Source organism: Elephantulus edwardii, unplaced genomic scaffold, assembly GCF_000299155.1.
Source record: "Elephantulus edwardii isolate Elephantulus edwardi_28Jun2011 unplaced genomic scaffold, EleEdw1.0 scaffold00219, whole genome shotgun sequence".
NCBI lineage: Eukaryota > Metazoa > Chordata > Mammalia > Macroscelidea > Macroscelididae > Elephantulus > Elephantulus edwardii.
The window spans coordinates 5,193,143-5,209,793 of record NW_006399969.1 but is presented as its reverse complement, the minus strand read 5'-3'; the positions used below and the strand labels follow the sequence as shown (position 1 = coordinate 5,209,793).

The following is a 16,651-nucleotide window of genomic DNA, read 5'->3' as shown; positions in this document are numbered from 1 at the left end:
AAGATTGGGAATCCCGGAACACTTGATCATGCTAATGTGAAACCTATACTTGGACCAAGAGGCAGTCATCAGAACAGAGCAAGGGAACACTGCATGGTTCAAAATTGGGAAGGGTGTACACCAGAGATGGGTCCTGTCTCCATACCTTTTCAGCCTGTATGCAGAATAGGTTATCCGGGAGTCTGGGCTCTATGAGGAGAAATGTGGGGTCAAGATTGGTGGAAGATCTATCAGCAGTCTGGATTATGCAGATGACACAACCCTGCTTGTTGGAACTGAGGACGACCTGAAGCACTTGGCTGCAGAGGGTCAAAGACTCCATCCTCCAATATGGATTGAGGCTCAGTGTCAAGAAGACAAAGATTCGCGCCACTGGACCAATTGGCAGCATCAGAAGAGATTGAGATTGTTCACAGCTTTAGTTTACTTGGCTCCACAGTCAACACTCTTGGCACCAGTAGTCAGGAAATGAAAAGACATATTGCGATGGGAAAGTCTGCTGTTAGAGACCTCTCCAAAGTACTGAAGTGCAGTGGTATCTCTCTGGAGACTAAGGTTTGTCTGACACAGGTCGTTGCTATCACTTGTTATGCATCAAAGAGTTGGACAGTGACTAAGGATAGAAGGAGAATTGATGCCTTTGAGCTGTGGTGCTGGAGAAGAGTATTGAGAGTACCGTGGACTGCTAGGAAAACAAACAGATTCATCCTGGAAAGGGTTAAACTGGGTGGCTCCTTGGAGGCAAGGATTCTGAGACTCCGTCTAGCATACTTTGGACATGTTGTGAGGAGAGACCGGTCCTTGGAAAAGGACAGCATGCTTGGGAAGATGGAGGGACAGTGCAGGTGGGCAAGGCCCTCTATGAGGTGGATTGATTCAGTGACTGGGGTAATTGGGATGGGAGTGTCAGAGACAGTGCGATTGGCACATGACAGAGCAGAGTTTAGGACTGTTGTACATAGGGTTGCTATGCGTCACAAACGACTTGACAGCACACAACAACAACAACAACAGAGACATCAACAACAACAGAGACATATATGCATATATGGAGCTCTGGTGGCTTAGTGGTAAGGAATTAAGCTGTCACCCCAAAGCTGTGTAGTGCATATCTGCGAGTTACTCATATTATGGAACAGACCATCAATTACTCATGTGCAAGTTTACATTGAAGCTGAAGAAAATGAAAACTAGTCTTCAGGAACCAAAATAGGACCTTGAATCTATCCCAGATGAGTTTAAGAATTAAGAAGAGATTTGAGGCATTGAATACTAATGATTGAAGACCAGAGGAACTGTGGGAGGACATCAGATATATCATCCACGAAGAGAGCAAAAGGTAATTTCAAAGAATAGGAGGAAGAAAAACCAAAATGAATGTCATAAGAGACTATAAAGTTTGCATTACATCTTCAAGAAGCCAAAACAAAAGAAAGAGATGTTGAAGTAAAAGAGTTGAACAGAAGATTTCAAAGTGCACTTTGAGAAGATAAAGCATAATATTATAGTGAAATGTGCAAAGAGCTGGAGGCAGAGAATGAAAAGGGAATAACTTACTTGATGTTTCTCAAGCCGAAAGAACTGAAAAAATTTAAGTCTGAGTTTTAATACTGAGAAATGCTTCAGATACAATCTTGAATAATCCAGGAAGCATCAAAAGAAGACGGAATGTACAGAATTACTGTACCAAAGAGAATTAGTTGACACTGAAAAGTTTATGGCAGTACTATATAAACAAGAGCCATTGATAATGAAGGATGAAGTTCAAGCTGCACTGAAAGTATTGGAGGAAAAAAAAGCCCCAGAAATTGATGAAATACCAGTTGACATGTTTCCACTAGCAGATGCATCCTTGGATGTGCTCACCAATGTCAGGAAATTTGGAGGACAGCTACCTAGCCAACTGACTGGAAGATATCCATATTTTTCTCCATTCTCAGGAATGGTGATCCAGCAGTAGGTGGAAATTGTCAAACAATACCATTAATATAATATGCAAGCAAAATAGGCTATAATCTTCGCAATTACGTGCTATGCATCAGAGAGTTGGGCAGTGACTAGGGATGATAGAAAGATAATTGATGCCCAGCTGTGGTGCTGGAGAAGAGTGTTGAATATACCATGGACTGCTAGGAGAACAAACAGGTTTGTCCTGGAGAGGCTGTTCCTTGGAGTCAAGGATTCTGAAGCTCTGTCTGACATACTTTGGGCATGTTGCAAGGAGGGACTGCTACTTGGAGAGGGACATCATGTTTGGGAGAGTGAAGGGGCGGTGCAGGAGAGGAAGACCCTCAACGAGATAGATTGATTCTGTGATTGGGGTGGTGGGAATGAGTGTGTCAGAGATGGCAAGGTTGGCACAGGATAGAGCAGAGTTTCGGGCTCTTGTACCTAGGGTCACTATGAGTCGCAAACGACTCGACTGCACATAACAAGAAGCAGCAAAATATTGCCTGAGATTATTAAAAAATAGCGAGAGCAGTACCTTGACAAAGAACTGGCAGAAGTTCAAGCTGAGTTTAGAGGAGACCACAGCACCAGGGATATCATTGCTGATGTCAGAAGGATACTGGCTGAAAACAGAGAATACCAGAAGAATGGCCATTTGTGCTTTATTGACTGTGCAAAGACATTTGACAGCCTGGATTACAACAAATTATGGCTAACATTTAAAAGAATGGAAATCCCAGAACACTTAATTGTACTCATGTGAAATCTATACTTTGATTAAGAAGTCCAAATGGAGCAAGGGAACACTGCATTGTTTAAGATCAGGAAGGGTGTGTGTCAGGGTTGTATCTTTTCTCTACTGAATCTGTATGAGGAACAAATAATTCACAAAGCTGGACTCTAGGAAAAGGAGAGTGGCATCAAGATTGGACAAAGAGTCATCGACAACCTGCATTTTGCAGATGACCCAACTTGCTGAAAGTAAGGAGGATATGAAGTGCTTGCTGCAGAAGATCAAGGATTATAGCCTTCAACATGGATTATCATCTGATGTCTCATCATCAAGAAAAAAAGGTGTTCACCAAAGGACTAACAGCATTATGAAAGGTGGAGAAAGGATTAAAGCTGTTAATGATTTAATCTTGCTTGGATCAACAATCAATACCCTTTTTGTGAGCAGTCAGGAAATCAGGAGATGTATTACAGTGGGCAAGTCTACTGCCAGGGACCTTTCCAGGATGGTGAAGAGTAATGGTATCAGTTTGAAGAGTAAAGTATGCTTGATTCAGAAGAATACTAAATATTCCATGGTCTGCCAAAAAACCCAGCTAGATCTTGGAAAAGGTGCAGCCAGCGTGCTCGCTCGAGGCAAAGATGAAGCTTTGTGTTTGTTACTTTGGACATGTTGCTAGATGAGGTTATTCCTTTGAGAGAGACATCATGCTTGGAAAGATGGAGCATCAGCTAAAAGAGCCGAAGTGTGATAGCACACGGTGACTTCAGCAAAGGGCTCTAGTGTGTCACAGAAGAGGATGACACAGAGCAGAGTTCAGGTTGACTGTTCATAGAGTTGCTGTGGCTCATACTTGACTCAGCACCTAACAATCAACGACAGCTCCACTCAGCTACAGTGTTTTCAAGGTTTGATATTGCAGAATCTGTTAGAACTTCATTTCTCTTTTACAGCAGAGTAATATTCCCTTCTATGTGTATACTACTTTTTGTTTATCCATTCATCTGGTGAAGGATGTTTAGACTGTTTCAACCTTTTAACCAAGTGTGAGTACCTGCTCTTCTTACTTAGCCACCTGGTTAGGTTCCAGAGACCAGGTTGTTAAGTGAAAAGCGGTGTTATTTGAGAATGGAAGTTGAGTATACCATTTCCCACCTACTGCCATCAAGTTGATTCCAGTTTCTAGCAATCCTGTGGGAAAGAATGGAACCAGCTGATAGGCTTTCCAGGACTAAGTCCTTATGGAAATGGGCTGCTGCACATATCTCTTATAAATACAAGCTCTTATAAATATAAGACCCTCCTTTGGCTTGGTAGCATCAATTTCTGTCCAGTACAATGTAGAGAGAGCTCTGTTGACCTAGTGGACAGAAAGTGATGCTATCAAGCCAGAGGTGGGTGATTTTAATCTGCGGCTTTCCGCCCTGGTTTTGTTTTTAGTCAAAAGTGGTATGGCACTGGTCTGTGCATTGCTGTACAGAGGTAACTCGTGGTTGCTGTGATGCTGAACACTGTGATGCTGATGTGTCAAATGCGATAATGGTCACCCATGGTGGACAGTGTTTGGGGGAGCTCCCCAATTCAAACAAGCTTGGAAGCAGGAGTGGCATCCACTTCCAAAATAGCTTGCCTCCTGAAACTCTATGAACTTGGAGAAACAATGAAAATTATACAAGTGTCCAGGTCTTTTGTTTATAGGGTCCTTATGAGTTGTCAACGACTCGACACTTAACATTTAACTGAGCTCTGTTGATGTGAAGAATACAGCTCATGTACAGGTATGGATGAATGACTTGTACATTTTTCAGGGATTCACTGAATATTACCATATATACACACATATACATGAAATTTGAAAAAGATGCCACTGGCAAGCCTCAGATACTCATCTGAGGTTGATCTTTAGGAAGAGGTTTTCTAAAGTGGAGAATATATGGTTTCAGCTCATGAATCATGTAGTGCATCTGTCCTAGATGCTGCTGAACACCAAGTCTCCTCCACTCCTTTTCAGACATTGGGTGGGTTTTAGGTACTGTTTGGAAAATTCTCTGAGTAACATGACATGCCTAGCTCCAAAACTGCCTCTTTCCATGTTTGTTGTTTGTTGAAAGTACTTTTCTGAATAATAAATCTGCTGTGGACCACCCTTTTGGCGGCACAGGTCAGGAATGCAGAGCCAAGAACTGGGACAGCTGGGAGTGCATCTGGCCAGCCACTGAGTAAGGACACCACTGAGCTCAACCTGACCTTGTGTTTTATGGAGGAGGACCTGCAGATTTCCACTCTCCATTCCCTTTGATGGTAAGAAGCTGTTTGGCAATCCCAAAGGCACGTGGTTCAAGTCACTCTGTAAGAAAAGAATGAGCAGTTGATTTACTGCCTCTAAAAACCCGGTGGAGGGTCATCTCTGAGTCAGTTCTGGCTTGACGGCACTCAACAACAGTATTCCCACTGGTGTCACTTTGTGTTGGGCATTTAATAGTTGGCATCATCCTGATTTCATTGGTGATTTTTTGTCTTCCATGACTCTGAGGTCTTCCACAATTTCCCTTCAAATCATTGTCTATACTTCTGGTCCTTTCAGACTCTCCATCTCAATGAAAGAACTAGCTTCTGCTATCAGATTGAACTGCCAGTCTGACCACATCTCCTTTTCTGTATCCTTCTGGCTAAAATGTTACACTTCCTTCAGGACAAGAGTGTTCTTTTGACTGTCCATGGTGTATTAAATTCTGTTTGCCAACACTATAGTTCAAAGGCATCAGTTCTTCTGTCGTCCTTATTCATTGTCCAACTCTCAGAAGCATAGAAGGTAATTGAAAATACCATGGCTTGGATTAGGTGCACCTTTGTCATTAAACTGATATTTTTGCTCTTTAGAACTTCAAAGAGGTCATTGATAACATATTCTTCCAGTGTAAGTCCTGATATCTTAACTGCTGCTACCATGAATGTTAATTGTGGATTCAGGTAAGATGAAGAATTCAGGTAAGTTCACAAATTCAGTCTTTTCTCCTTATATCATTGATGCTATAACTAGTGGTGATGGTGGTGATTATTTTTTTTTTTCTTGGTGTTGAAATGTGACCCATGCTGAAGGCATGTAAGTGTTTTGCAGTAAGTGGTTTTACATCTTCTTCACTGTCTACAAGCAAGATTGTGGCATCTGCATAGTGCAGTTGTTGATGAGTCTCCCTCCAGTCCTGATAACCATACTGAGACTACAGACTCCTTGAGACCAACACTTTGAGATTATCTTTAAACTCTGAACCAAAACTATCTTGAGGTCCCCTCTTAGACACGTGCACAAAATAAAGGATATGACTCTTGAGTATGGTTATCAGGACAGGTGTGCATCAGGGTCATATCTTTTCTCCATACCTATTCAATATGTATGCTGAGCAAATCATTCCTGAAGCTTCACTCTCTGAAGAAGAATGTGGCATCAGGACTGGAGGGAGACTCATCAACACCTGCACTATGCAGATGCCACAGTCTTGCTTGTTTGTAGACAGTGAAGAAGATGAGACAAAGCTTCATTATCTTTGCTTCTGGTTTAACTTTCTCAAAGACATATCTGTTTGTTCCTTTGGCAGTGTATGGGATATTCTGTATACTTCTCCAATACCACAACTCAAAGACATCAGTTCTTCTGTCATCCTTGTTCATTATGCAGCTCTCTGATACATAGCAGATGATTGATAACACCATGGCCTGAGTCTGGTACACCTTAGTCTTCAAGCTAACCTCATTGCTCCTCAGTAATTTGGAGAAGTCCCTGACTTCAGATTTTCCCAGTGCAGTATGTCTCTTGATTTTCTGACTGCTGGTAGCAAGGGTACTGATTATTGATCCAAGCAAGATAAAATCATTGAATGAGTTGCTGCAGTGACTGCTCAATTTCTCTATTAGCTCTTGAAGTTTTCTTTCAGAGTCTTTGGGATTTTCTGTAAATAAGATCTTATCATCCAAAAATAAAGAGAATTTTACTTCTTTACCAATATGGATACCTTTTATTTGTTTTTCTTAACTTATTGCTCTGATAAGAGCTACTAGTATTGAATAGAAGCAATGAGAACAGACATCTTTGTCTTGTTCCTTATATCAAGAGGAAAGAAAGTTCTCAGTCTTTCCCAATTAACTGTGTTGTCTTTTCATGTATATCCTGAATCAGAGAATTTCTCTTCTATTCCAGTCTTCTTCATAATTTTAATCTTGTACTGTTTTCCTCTGTTCCTTGATTCCAAGGATTCAAAGGGAAGCATCACTTCTTGTATTTCTTGTTGTATTTGTGCAAAATGGTACAAAATGATGGTGTACTCAGTGTAGGCACACACCAGTTTGGAATGAGAACCCAAAAGGACTTGGGTTTCTCTAGCTTGAAGGATGCCAGGTTTTAAGCCTAAGCTTGTGAGTTGGAGAACTTCTATCCATGCTATTGGGCAAACTTGCCTAAGGACTGTTGCCTTAAGGAAATTGGTAGCAGAAGCTCAGAGTTCACTTACGTGGAGTTAAATGGAGCACTGTACTCAGTTTTCTTGAAGTCACAGCTATCTCTGTTGGGGAGACTGGGAGGAGTGGGAAATGTTTTGCTTTTTGGTAGGGTGCCCACAGATCCAGGAGCACTGCTGGCATCCAGTGGGTAGCTATCTCCTGACGGACTATCCTCACACAGGGATTGTCAATGATTATTGGCACCAGTGGGTGTCCTAACAGTGCTGAAGTGCCTGTGTCCCAGGTTTTTGGTGAACCTGAGCCCTTTAAAGGCAGAAGTATCCTCCATGATTAACCTGAGATCCACAAAGTAGAATAGGTACCTGCAATCGAAAAAGTAAACCAGGGAGAAAAAAAACACATTGAGGTAGAATTAAAACAAGTTAATGATAATCATGAAAATAAGCCAGTAATAAAACTCAGTTGAACTTCAGATAAAACAAGGCTGAATTTCACAGATCTCCGTGGTACTTAATCCAGGTAGCTCTGCGGAAAAAAGAGAGTCCAAATGACTCAGTTGAATCAAAAACATGATTTCCCTGGGTTCTGGGAGCTGCCACAGGGAGCTGGTCTCAGATATCATTTAATGACACCAAAATTGTCATGGTGAAAAAGATGATTGCAGAAAATGACCATTATATTGTGCAAAGGATATTTTGCATAATTAGAAACACAGTATAGTCACAGTGCCCTGATAATGAGCTCCCAGGAACAACAGAGATAGTAGAGGTTTATAAAGATGAAGATTACAATTTCAGGAGGTTCATTTGGGGTGTACTAGCTTGGATTGTTGTGTTGTTGTTGTGTGTCATAACACTGAGTCATAACAACCCATGATTGACACTCTAGTGAGTTTTCAGAGGCAGTAAATTGCACGGGAGATGGCCCATCCTTCTCTTGCAGAGTGCCTACTTGAACAGTGTGCCTTTGGGATTACAGCACGGCGTCTGTCACAAGGCCACCAGAGCTTCCATCCACGTGGCTGGAGGAAGTGTATAAAGTTACAGGTTCTAAGTGTCTTAGTTGACCACTCTTCAGGGATTGGCTTTATTTATCAGAATGGCTGTAGATGACAGCACATTCCTGTCTGTGAGTTTTCTGGAATATTTTAAAATATAGTTGCATGGTCCTATTAGAGGCGGCCTGGGTACATTTTCTGAGAACTGGCTGATTGCTACAGTCAACAGTTTCTTAGCACATTAGGCCATCTAGGCTGAGGAGCAATGATGATTTTAGATCAGCAATGTGCTGGTGAAATCTGTGAAAGTATGAAATAGTTTGTTGAAAGAATAAAATGATCACCATTGAAAATGCTGAGTGTTCCTATGTTTAAAAAAAGAGCTTTAATACAGAAAAGCTATGAGCTTGTCTCTGTAATCCATTTATATTAGGGGAAAAAATATTTAAAACATTTGTAGTAGGCACATGTGGGCCTTAATTTTAAGATGCTCTTACTCTCCTAGTGCTTTTTGGATTTTATTTTGTTGTTGTTGTTAGGTGCCATCAAGTTGCAAATGACCCTCTGAACAACAGATTCTGTTCCAACTTCGTCATATCTGAAAAATAGAACCCATTGCAGTCACCGTGTCAGTCCATTTCAGTGGGGAGTGTTTAAATGTTTGTTGTTGTTGTTGTTATGTGCCGTCGAGTCGCTTGCGACTCATAGCGAACCTATGTACAACATCCCTAAACTCCGCTCTGTCCTGTGCTAATCGCACTGTCTCTGACACTCCCTCCCATCCCGATTATCCCAGTCACTGAATCAATCCACCTCATAGAGGGCCTTCCTCTCCTGCGCTGTCCCTCCACCCTCCCAAGCATGATGTCCTTCTCCAAGGACCAGTCTCTCCTCACAACATGTCCAAAGTATGCTCAGAATCCTTGCCTCCAAGGAGCCACCCGGTTTAACCCTTTCCAGGACAAATCTGTTTGTTTTCCTAGCAGTCCATGGTATTCTCAATACTCTTCTCCGGCACCACAGCTCAAAGGCATCAATTCTCCTTCTATCCTCCTTGGTCATTGTCCAACTCTCTGATGCATAACAAGTGATTGCGACGACCATGGCCTGTATCAGACACACCTTAGTCTCCAGAGAGACGCTGTTGCTCTTCAGTACTTTGGAGAGGTCCCTAACAGCAGACTTTTCCATGGCAATGCACCTTTTAATTTCCTGGCTGCTGGTGCCAAGACTGTTGACTGTGGAGCCAAGCAGACTAAAGCTGTGTACAATCTCAATCTCTTCACCATCCATCCTGATGCTGCCAATTGGTCCAGTGGTGAGAATCTTTGTCTTCTTGACATTGAGTGTTTAAATATTTATTGAAAAGGGAAATTTTTAAAAATCTGTTTGATATTCCCCTTGTCTCAATGTCCTTCTTTTTAAAATATGCCTTAAATGCATTTTTACATTCTTCCTTATGTATTTTGTTTGTGCTTAGGTGGCAGTTTGTATAGAGGAAGCTCTGAGATTTGTTGGTGCCCCGACTCTCTAAGCATCTCAAAAAGAATGGAATCCGTGTGTGTGGATGAACCGGAGGAGCCAGAGCCAAGGAAGAGCATGAATGGAGCCCACCAGGCGATGGATGGTGACGATGATGAGCTCATCCTGCTTGGCGTGGAACATGTGCATGAAGATGCCGAGCTCATCTTTGTGGGTGCCACATCAGGTTCAAAACCAATCGTGTCTACCATTCTGAACAGAGTCACCCCAGGGTCACATTTAAGGAGGAGGAAGTATATTCGGTGTAGGCCAGAGCGGGCTCGTAGTATCTCACAGCCTGGAAGTCTTATGACTGCTCTGTCAGAAGTGGTGGCACCAGCTTCTCCACCTCAGTCGAGATCCACTGATAGTCCTATTATTATTGAATCTTTGCCTAACTCTGATTGTGGAAGTAACTCCCCACAAGCCTCACCCAGCTCCCCTCCAGTTAAATTCCTGTGTTCTCTGCCACCCCCAGGAGGAGCAGCTTTTTCTCTGGATTTGAGTGAAAGGCCTTGTGTAGATAAGCTACTTTCCACATCTGAAGTCAACCGTGTGAATCTCAAGAGACCTCAACTCAGTGATGGGATCTTAGGGGACCCTCCTTCACCACTGTCCCCTTCAGATATCCCCACTACCCAGGCTGCCTGGCTAAACACACCCTCACAAGCTGTTAATACCTCAGTAAACCATGTTCAGGAGAGAACACCTTTCCTCACAGCTTTTCCAAAGGATAATGCCAACCTCAAGCCTATAAATTCATACAGGGAAACTGGGAAACTGGTAAAAATGGACCTTTCAAGACAGACAAGTCAGAAGGAGACCTTCAAGGCTGAGGATAGACCCCTGATGGTGCTGGTTCATGATTTCTACTATGGACAGCAAGAGGGCAACAGGCAGCCAGAACAGAAGACCTATACAACCTTTAAGTGCCTCAGCTGCCTGAAAGTTCTGAAGAACATCAAGTTTATGAACCACATGAAGCATCATTTGGAATATGAGAGGCAGAGGGGTGACAGCTGGGAAAGTCACACCACCTGCCAGTACTGCTACAGGCGGTTCCCCACACCCTTTGAGCTGCAGTGCCATGTGGACAGTGTGCACAGCTCCCAGGAGCCCTCCTTTGTGTGTAAGATCTGTGAGCTGTCGTTTGTCACAGATCAGGCTCTCCTCCAGCACATGAAGGACACACATAAGCCTGGGGAGATGCCCTATGTGTGCCAGGTGTGCGGTTACAGGTCGTCATTCTGTGCCAGTGTGGAAGCCCATTTCAGAGCTTGCCACGAGAACACCAAGAGCTTGCTCTGCCCTTTCTGCCTCAAAGTTTTCAAGGTTGCTAAGCCATATATGTGCCATTACTGGGGACACAGGGAAAAGAGTGTTCACCAGTGCTCCAAGTGCCGGCTGCAGTTTTTAACTTTCAAGAAGAAAATTGAGCATAAGACGCAGTGTCACCAAATGTTTAAGAGGCCCAAGCAGTTGGAAGGGTTGCCGCCTGACACGAAAGTTGTGATTCAGGTGTCATCAGCACCCCAGCAGGGATCAGGAAATGTTGCGTCCATTGTTGTGAACTCATCTGACATGGAGCTGGAAGAACTGCCCCCTAAACTCGGTACTTCTAGTTCCTCTAAATTGAAAGTGTGCAAGCCCAAGTCCAAAGCACCCATATAGGCAAAAAGTATAAACTATGCTTTGTCAAGAGCATCAGACGAGCAGAAACCAGTGACCCTTTTGTGAGTTTATTTCATGAGTGCAGTATTCTTCAGACTGAGTGAGTGACATGGACCTGGTCTTAAGTTGTATTGTCTGGTCTTTAGGTTACTCTCTGGTTTAATTTAGCAAAGGTGGGGGTGGGTGGGCGTATGGGAGTGAGAACAGGGAAGAAAAACTATTTTGGCCTACCTTCTTGTGCCTGAGCTTGAAAGCTCTTCTGTATATTGTAATTTGCAGTTTATGAAACACTTCATGCTATTTTCAAGGTTTTTTCGTGCACTGTAGATGTTTGCATTAGCTCTCATTGAGACTTTAGATGGTTTTGCCAATGGGCAAGGCCAGTCCTGTCTGCTGCTGACCTCCTAGAAGTGCCTCTGTTGGATTTGACCAGAAGGAGCTGGTCCCGAAAACCTGGGTGTCCAGAAGCTGACAGACACCCAATATGAGGGGCCCCTACAGGCAGTGCCCAGGAGGGGCACCAGCTCCTCATCCACTTGAAGGACAGAAACACATGTACTTTGGGTTTTGAAGTCCATACAGAACCGTGAAAGTGTCTTTTTAAAATTATTATTAATACTCTTATGTTTAAGGAAGGGAAGCAAGAGTCTTTCAAATATATAGTTTGATGCTCAGTTTGTATACTGAAATAAGTTGAGAAAATATTGTGAAGGTCCCACAAATGATTTGTCTTGACTGGATTTGCTAAAGTCAATTTGAATCTACCCAGTGGCCCTTAAAGGAGAAACTTGTGGTCTGGTGATGGTCTTCTATAAGGCTGTGACCCAGAATCACCTTAAGGTCCCCCGAGTCACAAACCAACAGAGAACCAAGACAAGCATTGTCCTTGATGGTTTGGAAGGGTCTGTGTCTGTTGGACAGATGAAGCCACAGACGTGAAGTTAATAAAATGGTGCCAGGGTATCTCCTGCGGGGGAATCCAATATGCCTCTCCCCTCTGGCTGACTTTTGGTAGGGAATGCATTGACCATATTATCTCCTTCGTGCACAGGCTGTTAGAGGCAAGTAGAACTTCTCAGGAGACAGGCCTTGACTTTTAAGAGTTTGAATCATCTGCTTTAACTGAAAAAAGCCAAACAGGTGGGCTGAGCTTAGTTTAGCCCCTCACTGGAAAGCAAGAAGGGGGACAGTCAATAGAATGGACCACCAAGGTATAGAGCCAGAAACGACTTACTAAGCTTTATTTCAGCCTCTTCTGGTTTTCTGGGCATGCTTTACTGAACACGCGACACATGCACTTTCTGTATCTGCCCTGCACATGAATGTATTGGGGTGAGCACTTATTCTCTCATCCACATAAGTAGTTTGCAAGTTTATAAGCTGATGCTTACTTTTGGTCTTGACACCTGATGGTGTACTGGAAATAGCCCATTTACATTAAGAAATACTGTCATCTCTGTGTTAGAGACTTGATAATCTATACAGTGTAGGAGAGTCACTCCCATTTGCCCTCCATGAAAACTCTTACACAGAAACAGGGAGGGTTCCTGGGTGTCTGTAGCACTGGCTGCCCTTGTCATCCCAGGCTCGAGTCTCAGGTCTGTTTAGGGCCAAGCCTCCTTTTCCTGCCGACCTGAGGAATCTGGGATTACAACTTTTGCCCTAGATTTGTTGGAGAAACCTTCCCTCCACCCCTTTTTCCTCTTCCTTAAAGGCACCTTGTCTCTGCCCTTCTTCCCTCTATAATCTAGTTCAGGTTACTGGGCTCTTAGAAAAAGCCTAGAAATGAAATCCTCAAGAGTTGGGCTTCCTTCCCTTGAAGTGGGGGAAAGAGGAACTCCAGATAACAAAGCAGTGTTATTTGTGAGTATATTATATGTGTCTGAGATAGCTAAGTGTAGCTTCTGTTTACGTCTTGAACTCTTGATTAGTTAATTTGTTTTTTGAATGTTTCACTAGGCCTTCCAGTTGGGTTGGGCCAAGGCACTTTGCTAGACTTTAAATTTAGGTATTAACTACTTGGAAATAACCTTGTCCATTCCACTTAGTTCTACCCTCAGGTGGTCATCCCTCATGGAGAAATAGACCTGCAGGCACTTGCCTCCTGTTCTCTAAGGTGACATCTTACCTCTTTCTGCCCTTTAAGGTGGCATTGTGTTTATGGTTACTTAGTTTGGTAGCACTATTGCTGTTGTCTACTGATCCACTGAAGTGCATTCCTGTGGAGTCAGACTAGTCTGTCCTTCCTGGCCAATCCTACATTCCAGTAACCTGACCATTCCTCTACCTTCCTCCCCCTACTTTTCTTCTCTACCAGGAATTTCTCTTCTACAGATGCACTGTTCAGACTCATTGGCATTGCTTTCGCTCAAGCATATCCCACTTTTTCTGTTCAGAATTGGTGTGGGCTTCTCTACCAGAAGGCCCTACCCAGGCCTGCCTGAAGCACTACCTCATTTAATTGTCCACCTCCTTTGGTTCATCGAGCTTCAAAAACCATCCTCATCAGACTGACAGTGAAATCATTCTCTCTTGTTAAAGGTACTTACTTAACCTCCCCACCCATTTCCCCTTGAATTTCACCAAGAGCTATGAAGGGAATCATCAAAAGCGTGGCTTCCTTTTTAGTATTGAGCTAGCTTGAGTCAATTTCTGTGCCTATGACCAAATGAAAGTTAATATAATGAGTTCTTTCAGGAGCTTTCGGGTTGTTGGGTTTTTTTTCCCTATTGATAGCTATCTATTTTTAAATGCATTGTCACTGTTTTGTTTACAGATATATTGAATATCTGCCAAGATTACTATTTTGTTATAATCCTCATAGTCAGCTCCTTGTATATTTTGCTTCCTAGTTTTTCCAGATATACTTTATACTTTATTGTATCAATGTTACTGAAATTATAAGTAAAATCAGAATTATAATAAAATGTTTTGTGAATAAAGTGTTGCCTTTGCATCAGTAACAAACTGTATCTAGTCTTTCTTTTTAACAGTTTTTAGCTTTCTTTCACATGGTTAATTATGTTAACTCTTTGCTTTCCTGCTGGTCATGTTTATTTTTATTCATAACTTCTACCCAGTTATGAGTGTAATGGAGGCTGTTGACTTTTAAAAAACATATAATGAGAAACTTATTTGCCCTTAAAAGTAATGAGCTTAAAACCTAGACTTGTATTGGGTGATATTCTTTGGTCCCACACTCCTCTGCCACCAACTTCCTTCTCTAATAAACTCCATTGTGGTACCATAACTGTGATTCAGCAATGAATAAACGAACCTCTTGTGTTGATGTGGCTCTTGAGATACCCACCATGGGCCTGGGCTACTCTCTTTCTACTCTGGGGAAGTGCTATTATTAACTCCTCTGTCCTTTTCAGAGAGATGTGCATGGCCCTGTTTCTCTGTGTCCTATTTTCTCCTACTTGGACATAAGCTTATTTACTTCATTCTTAAAATTCATAGTTACCACCGTTATTATTGAATCGGCTTCTTTTTCCCTTGCCATGTTGACAGTTTCAATAACCACTTTATCCATTTATTTAGTGTATGTATTGTTCATAGCAATACTTAAGATACATTTCCTCTCTTCAACAGCATAACTAAGACTGTTTCTGCTTTTAATCTTAGTTATGAAAGGCTTCTAAATGTGTCCATGTCTCCTATGACCAACATTGCCCCAGGACATACTCTGATGTTTTCTTGGATAGATTGCATGCAGTCTTCTTTAGATCAGTTCTCTGCCTTTTTTTTCAAGACACTTAGAATTCAGTGACTTTAAAACAATACAAAGCAAATCCTTTCTTTTTATTTTTTTATTTCTATCCTGTTCTTTCCCGTTGATTTATATGTGTATCCAGGTAATTTTACTGCCCTGTCCTAATTATTGTTGTTGTGTACCTTGTAGTCAAAACTGACCCATAGCTGACCCTCCAGCCGATTTTCAGAGGCAGTTAATTGCATGAGAGGAGATTGCCCATCCTCCCGCAAAGCAGCTGGTGGCCTTGAACTGTGTGCCTTCAGGATTGCAGTGCAGCTTCTTGCCACTAGGCCACCAGAGCTCCCTGTTCTAATTAATGTTGCTTTATAATAAATAGTAGGGCCCTTTGATAGTGAAATTTGTGGTTGTTGTTGTTGTTATGTGCTGTCGAGTTGCTTGTGACTCATAGCAACGCTGTGTACAAAAGCCCTAAACTCTGTTCTGTGCCAATCGCACTGTCTCTGACATTCCCTCCTGATTACCCCAATCACTGAATCAATCCACCTCATAGAGGGCCTTCCCCTCCTGTGCCTTCCTTCCACCCTCCCAAGCGTGATGTCCCTCTCCAAGGACCGGTCCCTCCTTAAAACATGATCAGAGTATGTTAGAGCCTCAGAATCCCTGCCTCCAAGGAGCCGCCTCATTTAACCCTTTCCAGAATGAATCTGTTTCTTTTCCTAGCAGTCCATGGTATTCTCAATACTCTTCTCCAGCTCCACAGCTCAAAAGCATCAATTCTCCTTCTATCCTCCTTAGTCATTGTCCAACTCTGATGATGCATAACAAGTGATAGCAAAGACCATGGCCTGTATCAGATGCACCTTGGTCTCCAGACTAATTAATATTGCTTTATAACAAGTACTAGGGCCCTTGGATAGAGAAAGTGGTTATTGCATTTTAATGTTAACAAAAGGTTGGAGGCTTAAGTTTTACTCAGTTTCCAATGAAAGAAAGGCATGGCAATCTACATCAAAACAAACAAAAAACCAAAAGCCAAACCAAAAACAAAAAAAACCCCAAAACCCCAAACTCACCAACAAAAAACCCATTTGGAAAACTCTCTGGAACACATTATACTTTGACCCACAAGGGACTTCCAGGAGCCAGAATTTTATCCATCACGACTGGGACTATTAAACAGCAAACTGTCAGATAAGTCTCACAGCTTAGGAGACTTCAAGTCTGAATTCCCGATGCCATCTGTAGGGAAGATTTTATCTCTGGTAGTTCTGGAGGAAGATCCTTGTCCTTGGGAAGGACATCATGCTTTCCAAGGTGGAGAGACAATGAAAAAGTGCCTCAACCAGGTGAGTTACCACAGTGATAGCAGCAGCGGGCTCCAGTGTCAGAGATTGTGAGGTTTGCACAGAACAGGACAGATTTCAGATCTGACATTCATAGGTTTGTTATAAGTCATACTGTACTCACTGTCACCTAACAATAACAACAACCACCACCCTGTGTCATACTCACGATCTCTGCTGTCCTTAAGCCCATTGTTCCAATCCTTATGTTAAGCCACTTGTTAAGGGTATTCCTCTCCATCAACCCTCTACTTTTCCAAGTA

General features: G+C 42.5%; 1 protein-coding gene across 1 annotated transcript; it reads left to right on the top strand.

The window, feature by feature from the left end:
* The first annotated feature begins 9,683 nt into the window (after positions 1–9,683).
* ZNF280B (zinc finger protein 280B) lies at positions 9,684–11,327 on the top strand. The gene has a single exon (XM_006898082.1). The coding sequence runs from the start codon at positions 9,684–9,686 to the stop codon at positions 11,325–11,327; it is 1,644 nt and encodes a 547-aa protein (XP_006898144.1).
* The last annotated feature ends 5,324 nt before the right edge of the window (positions 11,328–16,651 follow it).

What these genes read in the sequence shown, in the direction of transcription:
- ZNF280B (XM_006898082.1), top strand. Translation starts at nt 9,684, where the DNA reads ATGGAATCCGTGTGTGTGGATGAACCGGAGGAGCCAGAGCCAAGGAAG.